At 41.0% G+C, this 13,616-nt stretch overlaps 1 protein-coding gene across 1 annotated transcript; it reads left to right on the top strand.

Moving 5' to 3' along the window:
* Window positions 1–11,689, top strand: E2F6 (E2F transcription factor 6). The gene is made up of 7 exons (XM_053973860.1): window positions 1–266; window positions 4,190–4,238; window positions 5,743–5,959; window positions 6,275–6,433; window positions 7,430–7,542; window positions 8,828–8,975; window positions 9,696–11,689. Exons 1-5 carry the CDS (start codon window positions 201–203, stop codon window positions 7,536–7,538), a joined length of 600 nt encoding a protein of 199 aa, XP_053829835.1. The 5' UTR covers window positions 1–200; the 3' UTR covers window positions 7,539–7,542; window positions 8,828–8,975; window positions 9,696–11,689.
* The last annotated feature ends 1,927 nt before the right edge of the window (window positions 11,690–13,616 follow it).

The following is a 13,616-nucleotide window of genomic DNA, read 5'->3' as shown; positions in this document are numbered from 1 at the left end:
CGCGTGCGCGGGTGCCGCCCGTTTCCGCCCCAGCGGCCGCCTCAGGCGGGAGCCGCGCCCATGACGGGCAGCGATGAGGGTCGGAGCCGCCCCGCGGCGCCCCGCGCCCGGCCGCGCTTCGGAGCGTCGGTGTGAGGCCGTCTGTGCGCTCTCCCTCTCCAGCGCCTCGCCGCGGGGCAGGGAGGAGGGGCAGGGCGGACATGGCCAGCCCCGACGAATGGGAGCGCCTGAAGCCCCTGCAGCCGGACACGCTGCGTGAGAGTGAGGTACGTGGCGGGAGGCGCTGCCTGTGGATGGGGAGAGGGTGGGACGGCGCTGCAGCTGCGCTCCTGCGGGAGCTTGTGAGGAGGCGGCCGAAAGCCCGTCCTACGTCTCTGGGCGGGAAAGATGCGGTGGGCCCGGCAGCGTGGTACCCGAATGGAGCGTTGGGGTGCTTCCCTCCCTCGTGACATTGTGATGGGCTTCCCGGGAAAGGTGCTAGAATGCAAAAGGATGGTTTTTCTTGCCCCTGTTACCTATAGCCTCTTAATCGAGCTAAAGATGTTGTAGCCAGGTATGAGAAAAGGGGACTAAAATGTGTTTTCTCCTCTTAATGTCTGAGATCATCTTACGTGCAGCTGCCACCATTGCCTTTAGCAATGCTATGAAGTAGCTAGCAAAAAAGCCTATTTTATAAAACTTTCTAAAAAATGTTACATGGTTTTAGTTAATCCTGATGGTGCATACTTTTAATTTTGTGAAATATTTTAAATATTTTATTTTTTTTTTTAATTAATAGTGTCAATTGAACTAAAGGTTACTTGGTAGTATTAAAGCCATGAAAGAGTTCATGTAAGTTTTTAGGTGGGCAATTGAAGTGATGACTGTAAAAAGCAAATGGTGTTTGGCACAGCTGCTTTGTGTAGATACTTAGATGAGTGTACAATGGGTGATACTTTCCTGAATCAGCTTCTTATAAACAGGGAGGTCAAAGATGTGGTAATCATTAACAGCCTTGCCTGTGATGGCCATGGAATAGTGGGTGTGAATTACATTTAGTGCAGGCAGCAGATTGGTGGGATCCCTGGACAAGAGGCCATGAACTGCCCAACCCTTGGGATAATAAAAGGGGACAGAGATGGTGGCACTGCTAAGGTGGATGAAGAGAGACACATGGGGAGACACTGCAGGAGCAGAGGACTCAGGGTGAAGAGCAAGATTTACCTGAGTGGACTATGAGGGTATAAAGCCTTAGAGGTTCCTTTGCTGTGTGTCTCTCTTTGGAGGTACCAGCTCGGGCTGTTTCTGTATTGCTGTACTGTGAATAAATTGCTTTATGGAGAGACATCTGAGATTCTGCAGTGGGAAACCTGGGGTTGAACCAGTGAGGAAACATGGCCTGACTGCATGAGTGTGGTGTGTAGGGAGTCAGGTGGGCTTCCCAATAGCTCACTGAGGCAGTCCACCATGAAGGGGCTTCAGTCCCAGCAGTGACAGCATGAGACTTACGGGGAGTCTCATGAATGGTCAGACTGGGAAGTTTTCTTAACAGTGGGATATTCAAGACCTTCAGCCTACTAGTAAGGAAGGCTAGTAGTAAAGTTCAGAACCTGGATTCCAGCTTATTCAGTCTTCAAGACTCCAGCTTGTTCTGCCAAGAGGTAGGTTGAGATTTTTGGGAAGGCAGCTTTGGAAGCTGGAGGATCTGAAGAGATGGAGATCAGTAAGGAGAACCATGTTTCATCGTGACACTCTTGGCAAAAAGAACAGGACAGACTAAAGAACAAGGATAAAAAGTGCCTGGACATACAGATATGATGCTTGGAAAGCCAAAATAGTTGTGTTGGAACTAGCAAGGAATGTCAAAGGTCACAATATTGAAGAAATTTCCTTGTCGGACCATTCAGGAGCCACTCTTGTCAGTCACTCTCACACCACCTGAGCTGGGACCAATGCCCCTTTGCAGCAGCACCCCCACACTCGCACAGACAAGGTCCCCTCACCAGAGTGACCCCAGGTTTCCCATAGCAGAGTCTTAGACATTTGGATCTTTAAAATAACTTAATCAACAACAGCTGGAACAGGGACCCTAAATAAAGGAAACCTTTGGCTTGTATACCCTGAATTGGGTTTTTGTGGTCAGGTTTTGATAGCAGGTGGGGGCTGCAGGGTGGCTTCTGTGAGAAGCTGCCAGAAGTTTCCCTCATGTCCTGCAGAGCTAATGCCAGGCAGCTCCAGGATGGATCTGTCACTGGCCAAGGCAGAGTTAATCAGAGATAGTAGCAGTGCCTCAGTGATAACATATTTAAGAAGGGGGGGGGGGGGGGGGGGGAAGTTATCATACAGTTGTAATTACAGCCAGAGAAGAGTGGAGTGAGAGTGTGTGAGAGGAACAACTCTGCAGACACCAAGGTGAGTGGAGAAAGAGGAGGTGGAGGTGCTCCCGGTGCCAGAGCAGAGCCTCCCTGCAGCCTGTGGTGCAGCCCATGATGAAGCAGCTGCAGCCCATGGAGGACCATGGGGATGCAGAGATCCATGTGCAGCCTATGGAAGAGACCCAGGCTGGAGCAGGTGCCTGAAGGGAGGCTGTGAACTTGTGGGAAGCCCATGCTGGAGCAAGTTCCTAGCAGGGACCTGTGGATCCATGGAGAGTGGATCCATGCTGGAGCAGGCTTTCTGGTAGGACTTGTGACCCTTGACCCACACTGGAGCAGGCTGTGCCTGAAGGACTGTGCCCTGAGGAAAGCTGATGGACATTGAAGCAGTTGGTGAACTGTTGCTGTGGGATGGACTTATATTGCAGAACTTCATGGAGGGTTTCTTCTGTGGGAAGTAGACGAAGGACTCTCCACCCTGAGCAGCAGCAGGGACAACATTTGATTAACTGACATAACCCCCATTCCCATCTCCCTGCGTTGCTGGTGTGGAGGAGGTGGAGCTTGGGAAGGTGGGAGGGGTGGGGGGAAGGTGTTTTCTTAAGATGTGTTTTATTTCTCATTATTCTGCTCTGATTTTATTGGTAATAAATTTAATTAATATTCCCAAGTTGAGTCTGTTTTGCCCATGATGGTATTTGGGGAGTGATTTCTTCTGGTCCTTAGCTCAACTCACAAACTTCTTGTTATATCTCCCCCCTGACCACTTGTAGAGGGGAATGATAGACCAGCTTTGGTGGATGCCTGGCAGGGTCTGTCCTGTTGTCAGGTGGAGGATGTGAGGTTTATGGGCTGGAGGAAGGAGTCATCTAACACCTCATGAACCTGGGAAGTTGAAAATCAAGTGTTAAAGCCTTACCTTTACCCTGCAGTGGTACAGGCTGGGGACCATCCTGTTGAAAGGACCTGGGCTTCCTCATGGATGGTGGGCTAAATGTGCACCTGCATTTTGTCCTGACATTAAGGCATATGAGGCTCTTAGCAGAAGAACAGTAAATTGAGGGAAATTATTATTTTTCTTTACTTGAAAGTATATTAGATTGCCCTTGGAATGCTGTTCCTGATCTAGGCTCACTAGTACAGGAAGGCTATTAATAAACTCCTTGTTGAGAGAACTTGTTAAGCCACAACAGCCCTGCAGTAAAATCATAACATTGCCTGAGTTGGAAAGGACCCATAAAGATCGTCAAGTCCAACTCCTACCCCAGCACAGGACAATCCCAAAATGCTCTCATGTTCCTGAGAGCATTATCCAAGAGCTTCTTGAACTCTGGCAGGCTTGGTGCTGTGACTGCTTCCTTGAGGAGCCTGTTCCAGTGCCCAATCACCACTTGGGTGAAAAACAGTTTTCCTAATACCTAACTCAAACTTCCCCTGACAAGTTTCATTCCATACTTGCAAGCAAGTTAAGAACTTTAAAAGGTTACCAGATATTTCACAGTTGTACACGATGGGTGACTGAAAGGAAATGACCATGAATTGAAACAAAAGAAGCAAGAGAGGTTGCAGCTTGCCTGAGCATCAGCAAGTTCAATGGTGTTTCCTGTTTTTGAAAAAAGTGAGTTGTGCTGAGATTAAGGGCTGAAAATTCTGGCAGGAATTAAAGAGCATGTATTCCTTCTATCTAGTGACACATCTTTACAGTAATAGCCATTGAGTTGTCAGAGCTGTGATGGCTGTAACCTCTAAAGTAGATTTGATGATTTCTTCTGAAGAAGCTCCCCCTGTCGATAGCATTTTAAGACAGTTGTTTTTTTCCCTTTTTATTTCCTCAGGCATCAATGGTCAACTTGAATGTGCACAAGGACACACAGCTTGTGAAAAGTAAGTTGCTATGTGTAATGTGTGAAAATTAATCTTGCAGTATGTTGTGTCTTTCTACAATGTGAGTACAATGCTGTAGACAAATGAAAAATAGTATTTAATATCAGAAGAGCAGGAAAAATGCTGAACACTGACTGAAATGACAGATGTGAAGCAATATATTCTTTATAGTTTTTCCTTTTCAGATCTGTTGCAAGTATACCTTCCCACTGCTATATAGAAAATAGTACACAGGAAAAGTGAGTCAGAGAAAAGTGGAATAACATACTAGCAACCAGTGCATTTCAACTGGTGTTAATAAATGTGGAAATAAACTTGAGTGAATTTCTGGGTTGTTGGGGTTTTTTTTGTTTATTTTCTCACCAGCTGAGTTGTTTCACACATTTCACAGTAACACAGTCCAAAACTGAGTTGTTGAACCTGTCCCTTTGTGTTAAGGAGTGCACAAACTTGTAGCCATGGAATGGGTGTGATACGTTATGAGTAAAAGTGCGTATCTCATTATTCTTAGGAAAAATACTGATGGTTGAAGTAAAAGTGTCTAGAGTACTTTGTTTACACACTCACCTTTTCTTGAAGCATTAGACTGGAATATTGCCCAGGGACACAGGTTGATCAGATGAAATACCTGGTTTGCTTTACAGGAGAAAAGATAAGTAACAGGAGAATTTGACAATCTTTTATTGGCTGGCATCAAATGAGTGTGTGCATACCATGACTTTTTGTGCCTCAGAAGTAGGTGCTTTTTTTGTGCTTTTTGCATACATAAATAACAATCTCAAGTTATTAATCAGTGATTTCTGCTGTTTCTGCAAATATGGTGGTAATGGATACACATAGCACAGTGATTTCTTAAACCAGGGTGTCAGGGTAGCTGTAGATCTTTGTTGTATTAGTAAATCAAACAATGGAATGACCAGTTCTTTTGCCCTGAAACCAAATAGTGCAAACAGTTTGTCTACATAGTAAGTTCTTCAGTTCCAGAACAGATTGGTCCTCTCCAGGCTGAAACAGTCCTGAAGCCAAGATGACTCCTGAACCATGCCTAATGGTTACTTGCGAGGTCTGCTGGTTAAACTGGACCAAAAAGATGTGAAAAAATACTCTAATAGTGTCATGCAGCAGAGATAGAGCTGTATTTCTCTGGCAGCACCTCAGCACTGTTCATAGTTAACCAAGGGTTTCAGTAATTGTTCAGTAATCCAATCCCACGTCCTGTAGAACATACAGTTACTCAGTTATTTATATCCATACTAGCAGTATGGAGTTGAAAGCACATGAATGCTGAAAGCACAAAAATGCATGCTTGCTATTTAGATAAAATCATTGCAAACAAATGAAGGTTTGTGTAGTTAATAGGCTTTTTATGATGCCATTGCAATGTAAGCATTAAAAACTGCACTGCTTCCAGACTTTTACCTTCATTGTTACTTCATCACTCTCACTTTTTTTACTTCATGCTTATGTAGTAGCTTACCCTAAATATTCTGCCAAAACTTTACAGAAACTGCGGAAGTCAAAAGGCCTCGATTTGATGCATCCTTGGTGCTTTTGACACGAAGATTTATGGCTCTTCTCAGAAAAGCTCCAGACGGTGTCCTTGATTTAAATGAAGTAGCAACAACACTTGGAGTACGAAAACGAAGAGTGTATGACATCACCAATGTGTTGGATGGCATCGACTTGATTCAGAAAAGATCTAAGAATCATATCCAGTGGATGTGAGTTGACTTTGAAGCTTCTAGTTTCTGAAACAGTAAATCCCAACAGTGTTGAGCAATGTTTATAACTTTAAGAGTATCTTTAAGCATATTAAGTTACTTCTCCTGTATAATATTTTAAGTTCTGTATCCTTCCTTATGCTATGTGAATTACCTAATATGTTAACAAGTATCAAGTGCAGAAGTACATGGAAGCATATTTCAGCAGAATAAAGCATGCCAGACTTCCTTACTGTTTGCTGTTAGTATACTTGATGTTTAATAAACAGGCTTTTATTTATACAAACAAGCTAGACAATTTTCATATTCTTCCAGAGGTAACGATCTTGACCAACTTATTGGAAAAGCACAAGAGCAGCAAAACCTTAGAGATGAACTTAATGACTTATCAGTCATGGAAGAAGCGCTGGATGAATTAATCAAGACTTGTGCTCATCAGATATTTGAACTAACAGATGACAAAGAAAATGCTAAATATCCTTTCAACTCCTGCATTATTTTAACACATTATTTTGGTTGCACATACTCGCATATCTAGTAAGGTGTAGGCTGATACCACAGGTATGCAGTCCTGCTTGGTAATGAGTTTTATAATAGCAAACTTTCTGATTATTTTGCATTTGAGAATGCCAGTCATGTGCCCTGCTTTGCAATATCATGGACAGTCTAGCCTGTCCTCAGAGGAGTGCTGCTTGTGTGACCTTTCCACTGCAGAAGAATGAAGTGAGGCAATAGTCTTAGCACCCTGACCATCACCCTGTTCTCTCCATTTGAGTCATCTCAGGGGCAGGTTTTGACCTACCATTGAGCTCAAACTGCTTAGTGAGATGACAAAGAGGACTCAGAATGGAGTCCCAGTGGCCTGTCACCAAGGAGATAAAATGGTATGTTGGTTATGTCCTAATACTCTTCTCTGTTAAAAGAGATTCCAGTGCAGTTCTGACTTTCAAATGGGTTTTGACAATAGAAAAGAGATTAATTTTAATATATAGCATAAAGATTGAATTTTGGCTTTGGGTTACAATAAAATATTACTTAGCTCCCTTGTTTGGCAGGTTAAGATGTGTGCGCAAATGAAATGTGCTCATATTCTTTACACCTTACTGGTTAAGAAAATAATTCTACAGTGTCTCAGGAAATTATTTCCATGTTATTAGAAAACAGAATGTAATTCCTGAAGAACAGTATTCGTTCTGCTTTGTAGACTTAGGACAACATCTGTGAAGACTATTCAGTTTTTTTTATAATATTGAATATATTTTTAAAAGCTTTTTTTCCTTCCTGGAAATACAGAAAAAGTATTTTTCTACCATTAGCTGATACTTCATTTTACAAAGCTAATATTAACCTCTGCTGAATTGTTGATCAATTTTCTGAAATTGGTATTCTGCCTCAACATATCTTGACATCACACTCTTGCTTCTGCCCATGAACAAATTACTTTACATAATCCTTGACTAATGTATACACTAGCTTATGTGACGTACCAAGATATCCGAAGGATTCAGGCATTTCAGGAACAGATTGTGATTGCAATCAAAGCTCCAGAGGAAACCAATTTGCAAATACCAGTTCCTAAAGATGTAAGTTTTATACATTTCTCCTAAAGGAACAAAAGGTTTTAAATTTGATTTTTTGCAGCAGCAGTCAGTAATTGACTTCTAGTTTCTCTGTCATACAGATAAATGTTAAATGTTAATGTAGTTAAATGTTCTTGTGTTCCACTGAACAGTGCTGCAGGGATAATAGTCTTGGAAGCTTACTTGCTGTATTTTTCTTTTTGCCTAAATTACTAAGCCATAAATGTATCTGAGCTTTAGTTACCTGGTTTTGTTAGAGAGAATGGAACAGTTGTAATAAAGCATGCAATGTACAGTATGGTTGGAAAAAGAAAACATTTTGTCACTCTGGTAGGTCATATCTAGAGGGATTTTTCAAGGAGTGGGGCTGTGCCCCACGGTGCAATACACAGGCTCCATTCTTGTCTCACACAGGAGCCAGACCTTTGCCCCCTGCACCCAGCAGGGCTGCAGCTGCATAGTGGGACCTGTGTACTGGGAACCCACTGTTGGTAGTGCTCTGAGAGGACAAATCCTGGAAGACAGCCTAAGATAACAAACAGAACTTTAATTCCATTTTCTTTTTTGCATGAGCATTTTTGATAATCTTCCCAGTTGCATAGTCATTGAAGTTGCCTTGCTGTGTGGATACATATCTGGGGATATCTTAGGAAAAGGAAATGAATCAGTAGAACCAGAGTTAGATCTACTGCATAGGTCTCCAGTAGTTTCCCTGATCAAAGGAGCTGTCTCTCATGCAGTGGAGATGAAAAAGATATAATTCCAAATGCCTCCTGAAGCAATAGAAAGGTAGAATTAAAAAAGTTGTACATTAGAACCGAATATTTTCTCCATTGTTCATTAAGATTTATTTGCTCTGTGTCTGGCAATGTGATGTCTGCTGAAGGAAAGCAGTAGAAGCAATAAGCTTTACTATTTTGTTAAAGCTATGTGCTCCAGTTTGTTGTCTGTTTCATGGCACTGTTTTGTCAAGTTTTTAAATACTGTTACTCTTCGTAAACATATACTTAAGTCTTGGTCATATATCTGAAGGTCAGTAGAAAGACTAAACAAATACTTAAATGCACATTCATCAAAAATGAAAGCTTGTTAGCTTAATTCTGCAAAATAATTATCCTGCACATGTATGTAATAGTCATAATTTATGTGGAAGCAGTAACACAATTTTAAATAGTTACATCATTTCTGTATTTGTTCTGTTCTTAATCTATTGTCTTTAAAATACATGCAAAAATAAAGAATGTATAAGATTTATTCTTTCAATTATATACAAGTTGCTGTTTTATAGGATCACATAGAAGTACATGTGAAGAGCACAAAAGGACCCATTGACGTGTATCTATGTGAGGTGGAAAAAGAAAATCCAGGTGCCAAAACTTGTGAAGATATGGATACTGTCACTAGTGAAACTGAGACATAATTTTATCCTGATGAAGGTAACAGCCTCCTTTTATATTTTTATCCACATGTATTTTTTGTTTGTTTAAGATTATCCTGATAAAGTTGTAAGCTGTACTGTTGAACAAGTGTAAATTTCTGTGCATAGATTGTGGGCTAAGATGTGTGGGAGTTTAGGAAACGCCTGGAAGAGAAGTCTGTGCTGTTGTGCTACCTCACAGCAACAGGAGGTCAGAGAGTCAGGCACGTGCACACAGAGCAAGGCGCTCTTGTTCCCGGCCTTTTCCTTCCTTTGCTCTTTGCTGGTTTCCTGTCGGAGCTGCGCTCCGTGGATGGAGCAGCGTGTGTCAGCTCTCAGCTGCTGAGCTACAGAGTCTGCTCAGCTGAGATTGTTGCCATGAGAGTTATGATGCTGCTGTAAACGAGACTGTGCTGCTGTTCATTTCTGCCCTAAGGGAAGGCAGACAGAAGAGGGGACGTAATATTTTAATCTCCTAAAACAAGATTGGATGGAATAGAGATTCTGAAGAACCCTAGTGCTGCAGGATGTTTTGGCTTAAAAATAAATGTGGCAGGAATTGCAGTAGCTCAGAACAAAAAGAAAGAAATCATCTTTAGAAGTGCTGCTTTATAGGTGAAGGGAAGAGTTGACTTTTTCATCCTAGGCATTTTAAAAATTCATTTCCCTTGTGGAATAACTCAGAATTGTATTTTATACAATTAGAGTAATCATATTCCTTTTTTCTTTCCTTTTCAAGCGAGATCTCCGATGGAAGAGAAAAAAACATTTGAGATGCCAGATTAATTACAACACAAAAATCTAATATAGAATGTAAATATCTGTGTTATAGGACTTTTCCAAACTGCTTGGATCTACAAACTTTGGAACATTTCAGGTTACAAAGTGTTTTAAAAACCCAGCAGTGGATTGGTTGAGTGCTTTCACAGGATTGCTAATGTTCCCAAGTAAAAAGGCTTGTTTCTGGAGTTGCGTTTAGGAGTTTTGTTTTCTTAATTGCATGTGGCCTACAGAGCTTTGGGAAAACAGTATTTTTACCTTATAATTTTAATTGACAGAAAATATAGATAATAATTACTTCCAAAAAATAAGGTTGGAGAACAATTTCTGGAAGGGTCCACAATCTGTGTGAGAATGTGTAAAATGAGGAAATGTACTTTTCTGTTCTGAGGCTGCACTACTAAGCAGGATTGTCAAATATAAGTGTAACAAAGAACTGGTGTATTGGAAGCCTTTGCTATAAAGAACAAGATGTAAATATCCTGAGAGTTATGCCTTACACTGTGTAGGTGCTGTTTGCATCCAGCTCTACATGAACTATGGTATCAACACTGAAGTGAAATGTTTGGGCTCTGTGTATATACTTGTATCATTTCTAGGTAGTTACTGATGTACATTTATTGAGATGGTTTGCATTTCTGCCTCTGTACAGCAAAGAAATAAAATAAGCTTACAAAAATATGAAATAAGTCTAATGAAACATGTTGGGTTGCATTTGCTGCAATTCACTTGGGAACTAAAAATATTTTAAATTATGTATAAATTTAAAATCTGTTTTACATGGTGCTGTCAGATAACACTTGATGTCAGATTTTGTGATTCACTTAGATATGGAGCTTTTGATGCCACAGTACTGTAGCAATTTTCAGAAGAATGAATGATAACTACTTAAATTGGTCCCTTCCAGTTTCTGGAGTTTACATACAGCAGAGCTTTAGTTGAGTATCGTGATGTCTTTGTGGCTCAGCTTGCAAAAATACATGAAATACTTTAGGACTATGTCTGTATTAGCCATCTTTCATATCCATAAAGCTGTCAGATTTGTATACTGGAACTTCTAAAGGAGTGAACTGTCACTGTACAAATGCTGTGCTCACTTCATCCCAATATGGTTTCTGTAGGGGTGAGGTGGGTTGGCAGGTTTGGTTTTAAATGGGAAGTCCAAGTCCATGAGTCACGCAGTATTGACAACTATACATGCACTCACAAGTGAGAACATCAAAGCTAATTAACCTCTACATATTCTAGCCAGCAACTCTACAGCTATTTTAGACAGATGAAGTGAATTTAAATGCTCTATGTTCTACAGTACAAATAATGTGGCACAGCTGACGCGATGAGCATAAAATGCTAAGGAAGTCTGTCATCAACAGTGGAACAATTCATTGAAATGAAACATTAGGATTTTTAATTTTGAACAAATTTCTAGTGATTGTTTTTCCTCACTCATTTGTACAGGTTTTTCAGCAGTATAATTAATGTTTTTAGCCACACAATTGTCACAGTGATATGGAAGAAGCTGTAATATGACAATTATACTGTTAATATTTTATTAAATACATCTGTGGTTTTAATGGTGCACTTTCAGTGGAACGAATGGACTTTGGAAAATTAAACCACTGCTTTTACTACTTAGTTATGTACAGTATTACCCATTGGTGATGCTGGAAAACAATGTACTGTATAAGCTCAGTGCACTAACTAGCTGAAAATATTCAACTTGGACTTGAAAAATTCCTGAGTGATGCTGAACTTACACACAAGTTACAAGGTCACTTGTAAATGTGACAGGACCTTACTCTGAATTTTTATAATAGTGCTTGATTTTTTTTTTCTTTTGAGAGATTTTTTTTTTTTTTGCTGAGTCTATATCTGTGCATTTTCAGTACATTTGTATGTGTAACAAGCTCTCTTGGCTATTTGAGGACTCTAATAAATTAAAAGTTTCTAGTATGCTTTCTGCTTTCCCTTCAATAAGAATGGCTAAGCATCTAAATGCATTAATCAGCAATAGCAACAACCAGGATCGATAATTATTAAATTCCTGGTTTTGCTGATTCTACTGGAAAAAGCACTGCACGTTGCCAGTTCAGCCCTTATTTGGTGTGGGAAGTCACTTGTCAGAGTTTTCAGATGTGAACTACAGTTTTAAATAATGTGATTTTTAAAGAGTGAAGATTCCTGCAAATTATTATCTGTTGGAAAGCATTTGAAAGCAATTTTCTTCATTTTGAATAATCTTTTTGGTGTGTGTGGAGAGACTCATTTATAAGCATAATTAAACACTGATTTCAAAAGTCACTTTAGCTTGTCCTTGTCAGTGGCAAGGTTCACCTGCTGGCCAGGCCATGAGCTGCTCCCAGTGTGCTGGGGCTGGCTGCAAACTCTGAACCCTTGTGTTCCATGGCCCTGGCACCCTGCTGGGACCTCAGTAACTGCTGAAGGGTTTAGCAGGAGCACAAATCTGCTATTTTTGGTTCCACTTCTGGATCTGCTTGGGGTAACTTGTGAGAAGTGCAATGAGGTTAAAATCTATAAACTACACTAGGTTGTGTAGGTTATATAAATCTAGACGAGGCTCCTCACTGTTTGTAGATGTTTACGGAGGACTGGGGTACTCGTTTGTAGAAAAGCACAATCTGTGTTTCGAAGGAAATTTAATTGTGTTTGCAGAGAAAGGGCAGCCTGGTTCCTTCCTTCCCTGCCAGGCCCTGCAGGCAGACAGTGGGTGATCTGAGGGCCTGGAGCTGCGCTCTCCAGACACCCACCATGTGGACATGGGGTGATGGAAGTTCCTCACCATGTGATCCATGAATGAGGTGACGTTTCAAATTGACTCTAGATTAAGGGATGGGGTTATAGAAGACAATCCTAGAAGCTGTAATGGCAAATTCGAAGATCCAAGCTCAGCACATTGCAACTCTTTTATTGACTTCTATTAGGCCACTGTGGGGGGTGCATTCCCCCCACCCCAGCCACTCTGTGATCTCAGAAATATTCATTAGGCCTCAGCCTTTACAAACAGCAGCTGGCTGAGCTTCTCATGAGCTTATCAGAAACACTCTTCTCCCAGGAACTTTTGCTGTCTAACAAGCTCCTGTGTTTTAATGAACAGCCTTGGAAATTTATTTTTGTTGCCTGAACAACAACCTAAGTGGAATAAAATTTTTGTTATCAAACTTTCAAAGAAAGTTACCAACCTGACTTGTGGCCAGGATGGAAAATTACTGTGACTAAAGCCAACTCTTGTGGCCCTGTACACACTAGCCCAAAGTGAGACCCTTGGAGCTCTCCTGGCCAATACCAGACACTCTGCTGCTAGCTGGGCATTCAAGGATAAAATCAAGCTTCCCAGAAGTTAGTTGTGATCTTTTCACAATCCCTAAAACACCTACAAAACCATGACAATATCCACACAGTGCCTCCATCCTATACACTAAAGCAGGTTGCACAGAATTCAGTCAGGAGCTGAGAACTGTGTTTTACTTGATAATGCTACTCCCCGCAGATGGTCAAAGAACCTTTTTACCAAGCAATGTTCTCACCATCAGTGCCAGTAATAATTTGTGTGAGAAATAATTTCTCATTTAAAAAATCTCCCTGGTTTTAGAAACAGCTTCAACCTTAACTGCCCAGCAATGTGTGACATTGTCTTCAGGCTGACAAGAAGCTACTGGAGGTGATTTCTGTATTTATTCAGCTGAAGAGAAAACAAACACATTTAAAATTATGGAATATTATCCTATCCTGGAAGAATATTAATGAGGGAAATGCAGAGATATAGGATTAATTCCTCCTGTGATTAGAGGTTAAAATAAAGCAAAGTAAAAGCAAAACACTGTGAAAGCATTAGCATTGCCTTTCTTTTGAGATAAAAAAG

Source organism: Vidua macroura, chromosome 3 (genome assembly GCF_024509145.1).
Source record: "Vidua macroura isolate BioBank_ID:100142 chromosome 3, ASM2450914v1, whole genome shotgun sequence".
Taxonomy (NCBI): Eukaryota; Metazoa; Chordata; class Aves; order Passeriformes; family Viduidae; genus Vidua; species Vidua macroura.
This window is presented reverse-complemented; position numbering and strand designations above follow the sequence as displayed.

Bases quoted from the DNA above. Each gene is read 5' to 3' on its own strand.
- E2F6 (XM_053973860.1), top strand. From the start codon at position 201: ATGGCCAGCCCCGACGAATGGGAGCGCCTGAAGCCCCTGCAGCCGGAC. The intron at 5,960-6,274 runs GTGAGTTGACTT...ATATTCTTCCAG, and splicing joins AAGAATCATATCCAGTGGAT to AGGTAACGATCTTGACCAAC. The intron at 6,434-7,429 runs ATATCCTTTCAA...TAATGTATACAC, and splicing joins GATGACAAAGAAAATGCTAA to TAGCTTATGTGACGTACCAA.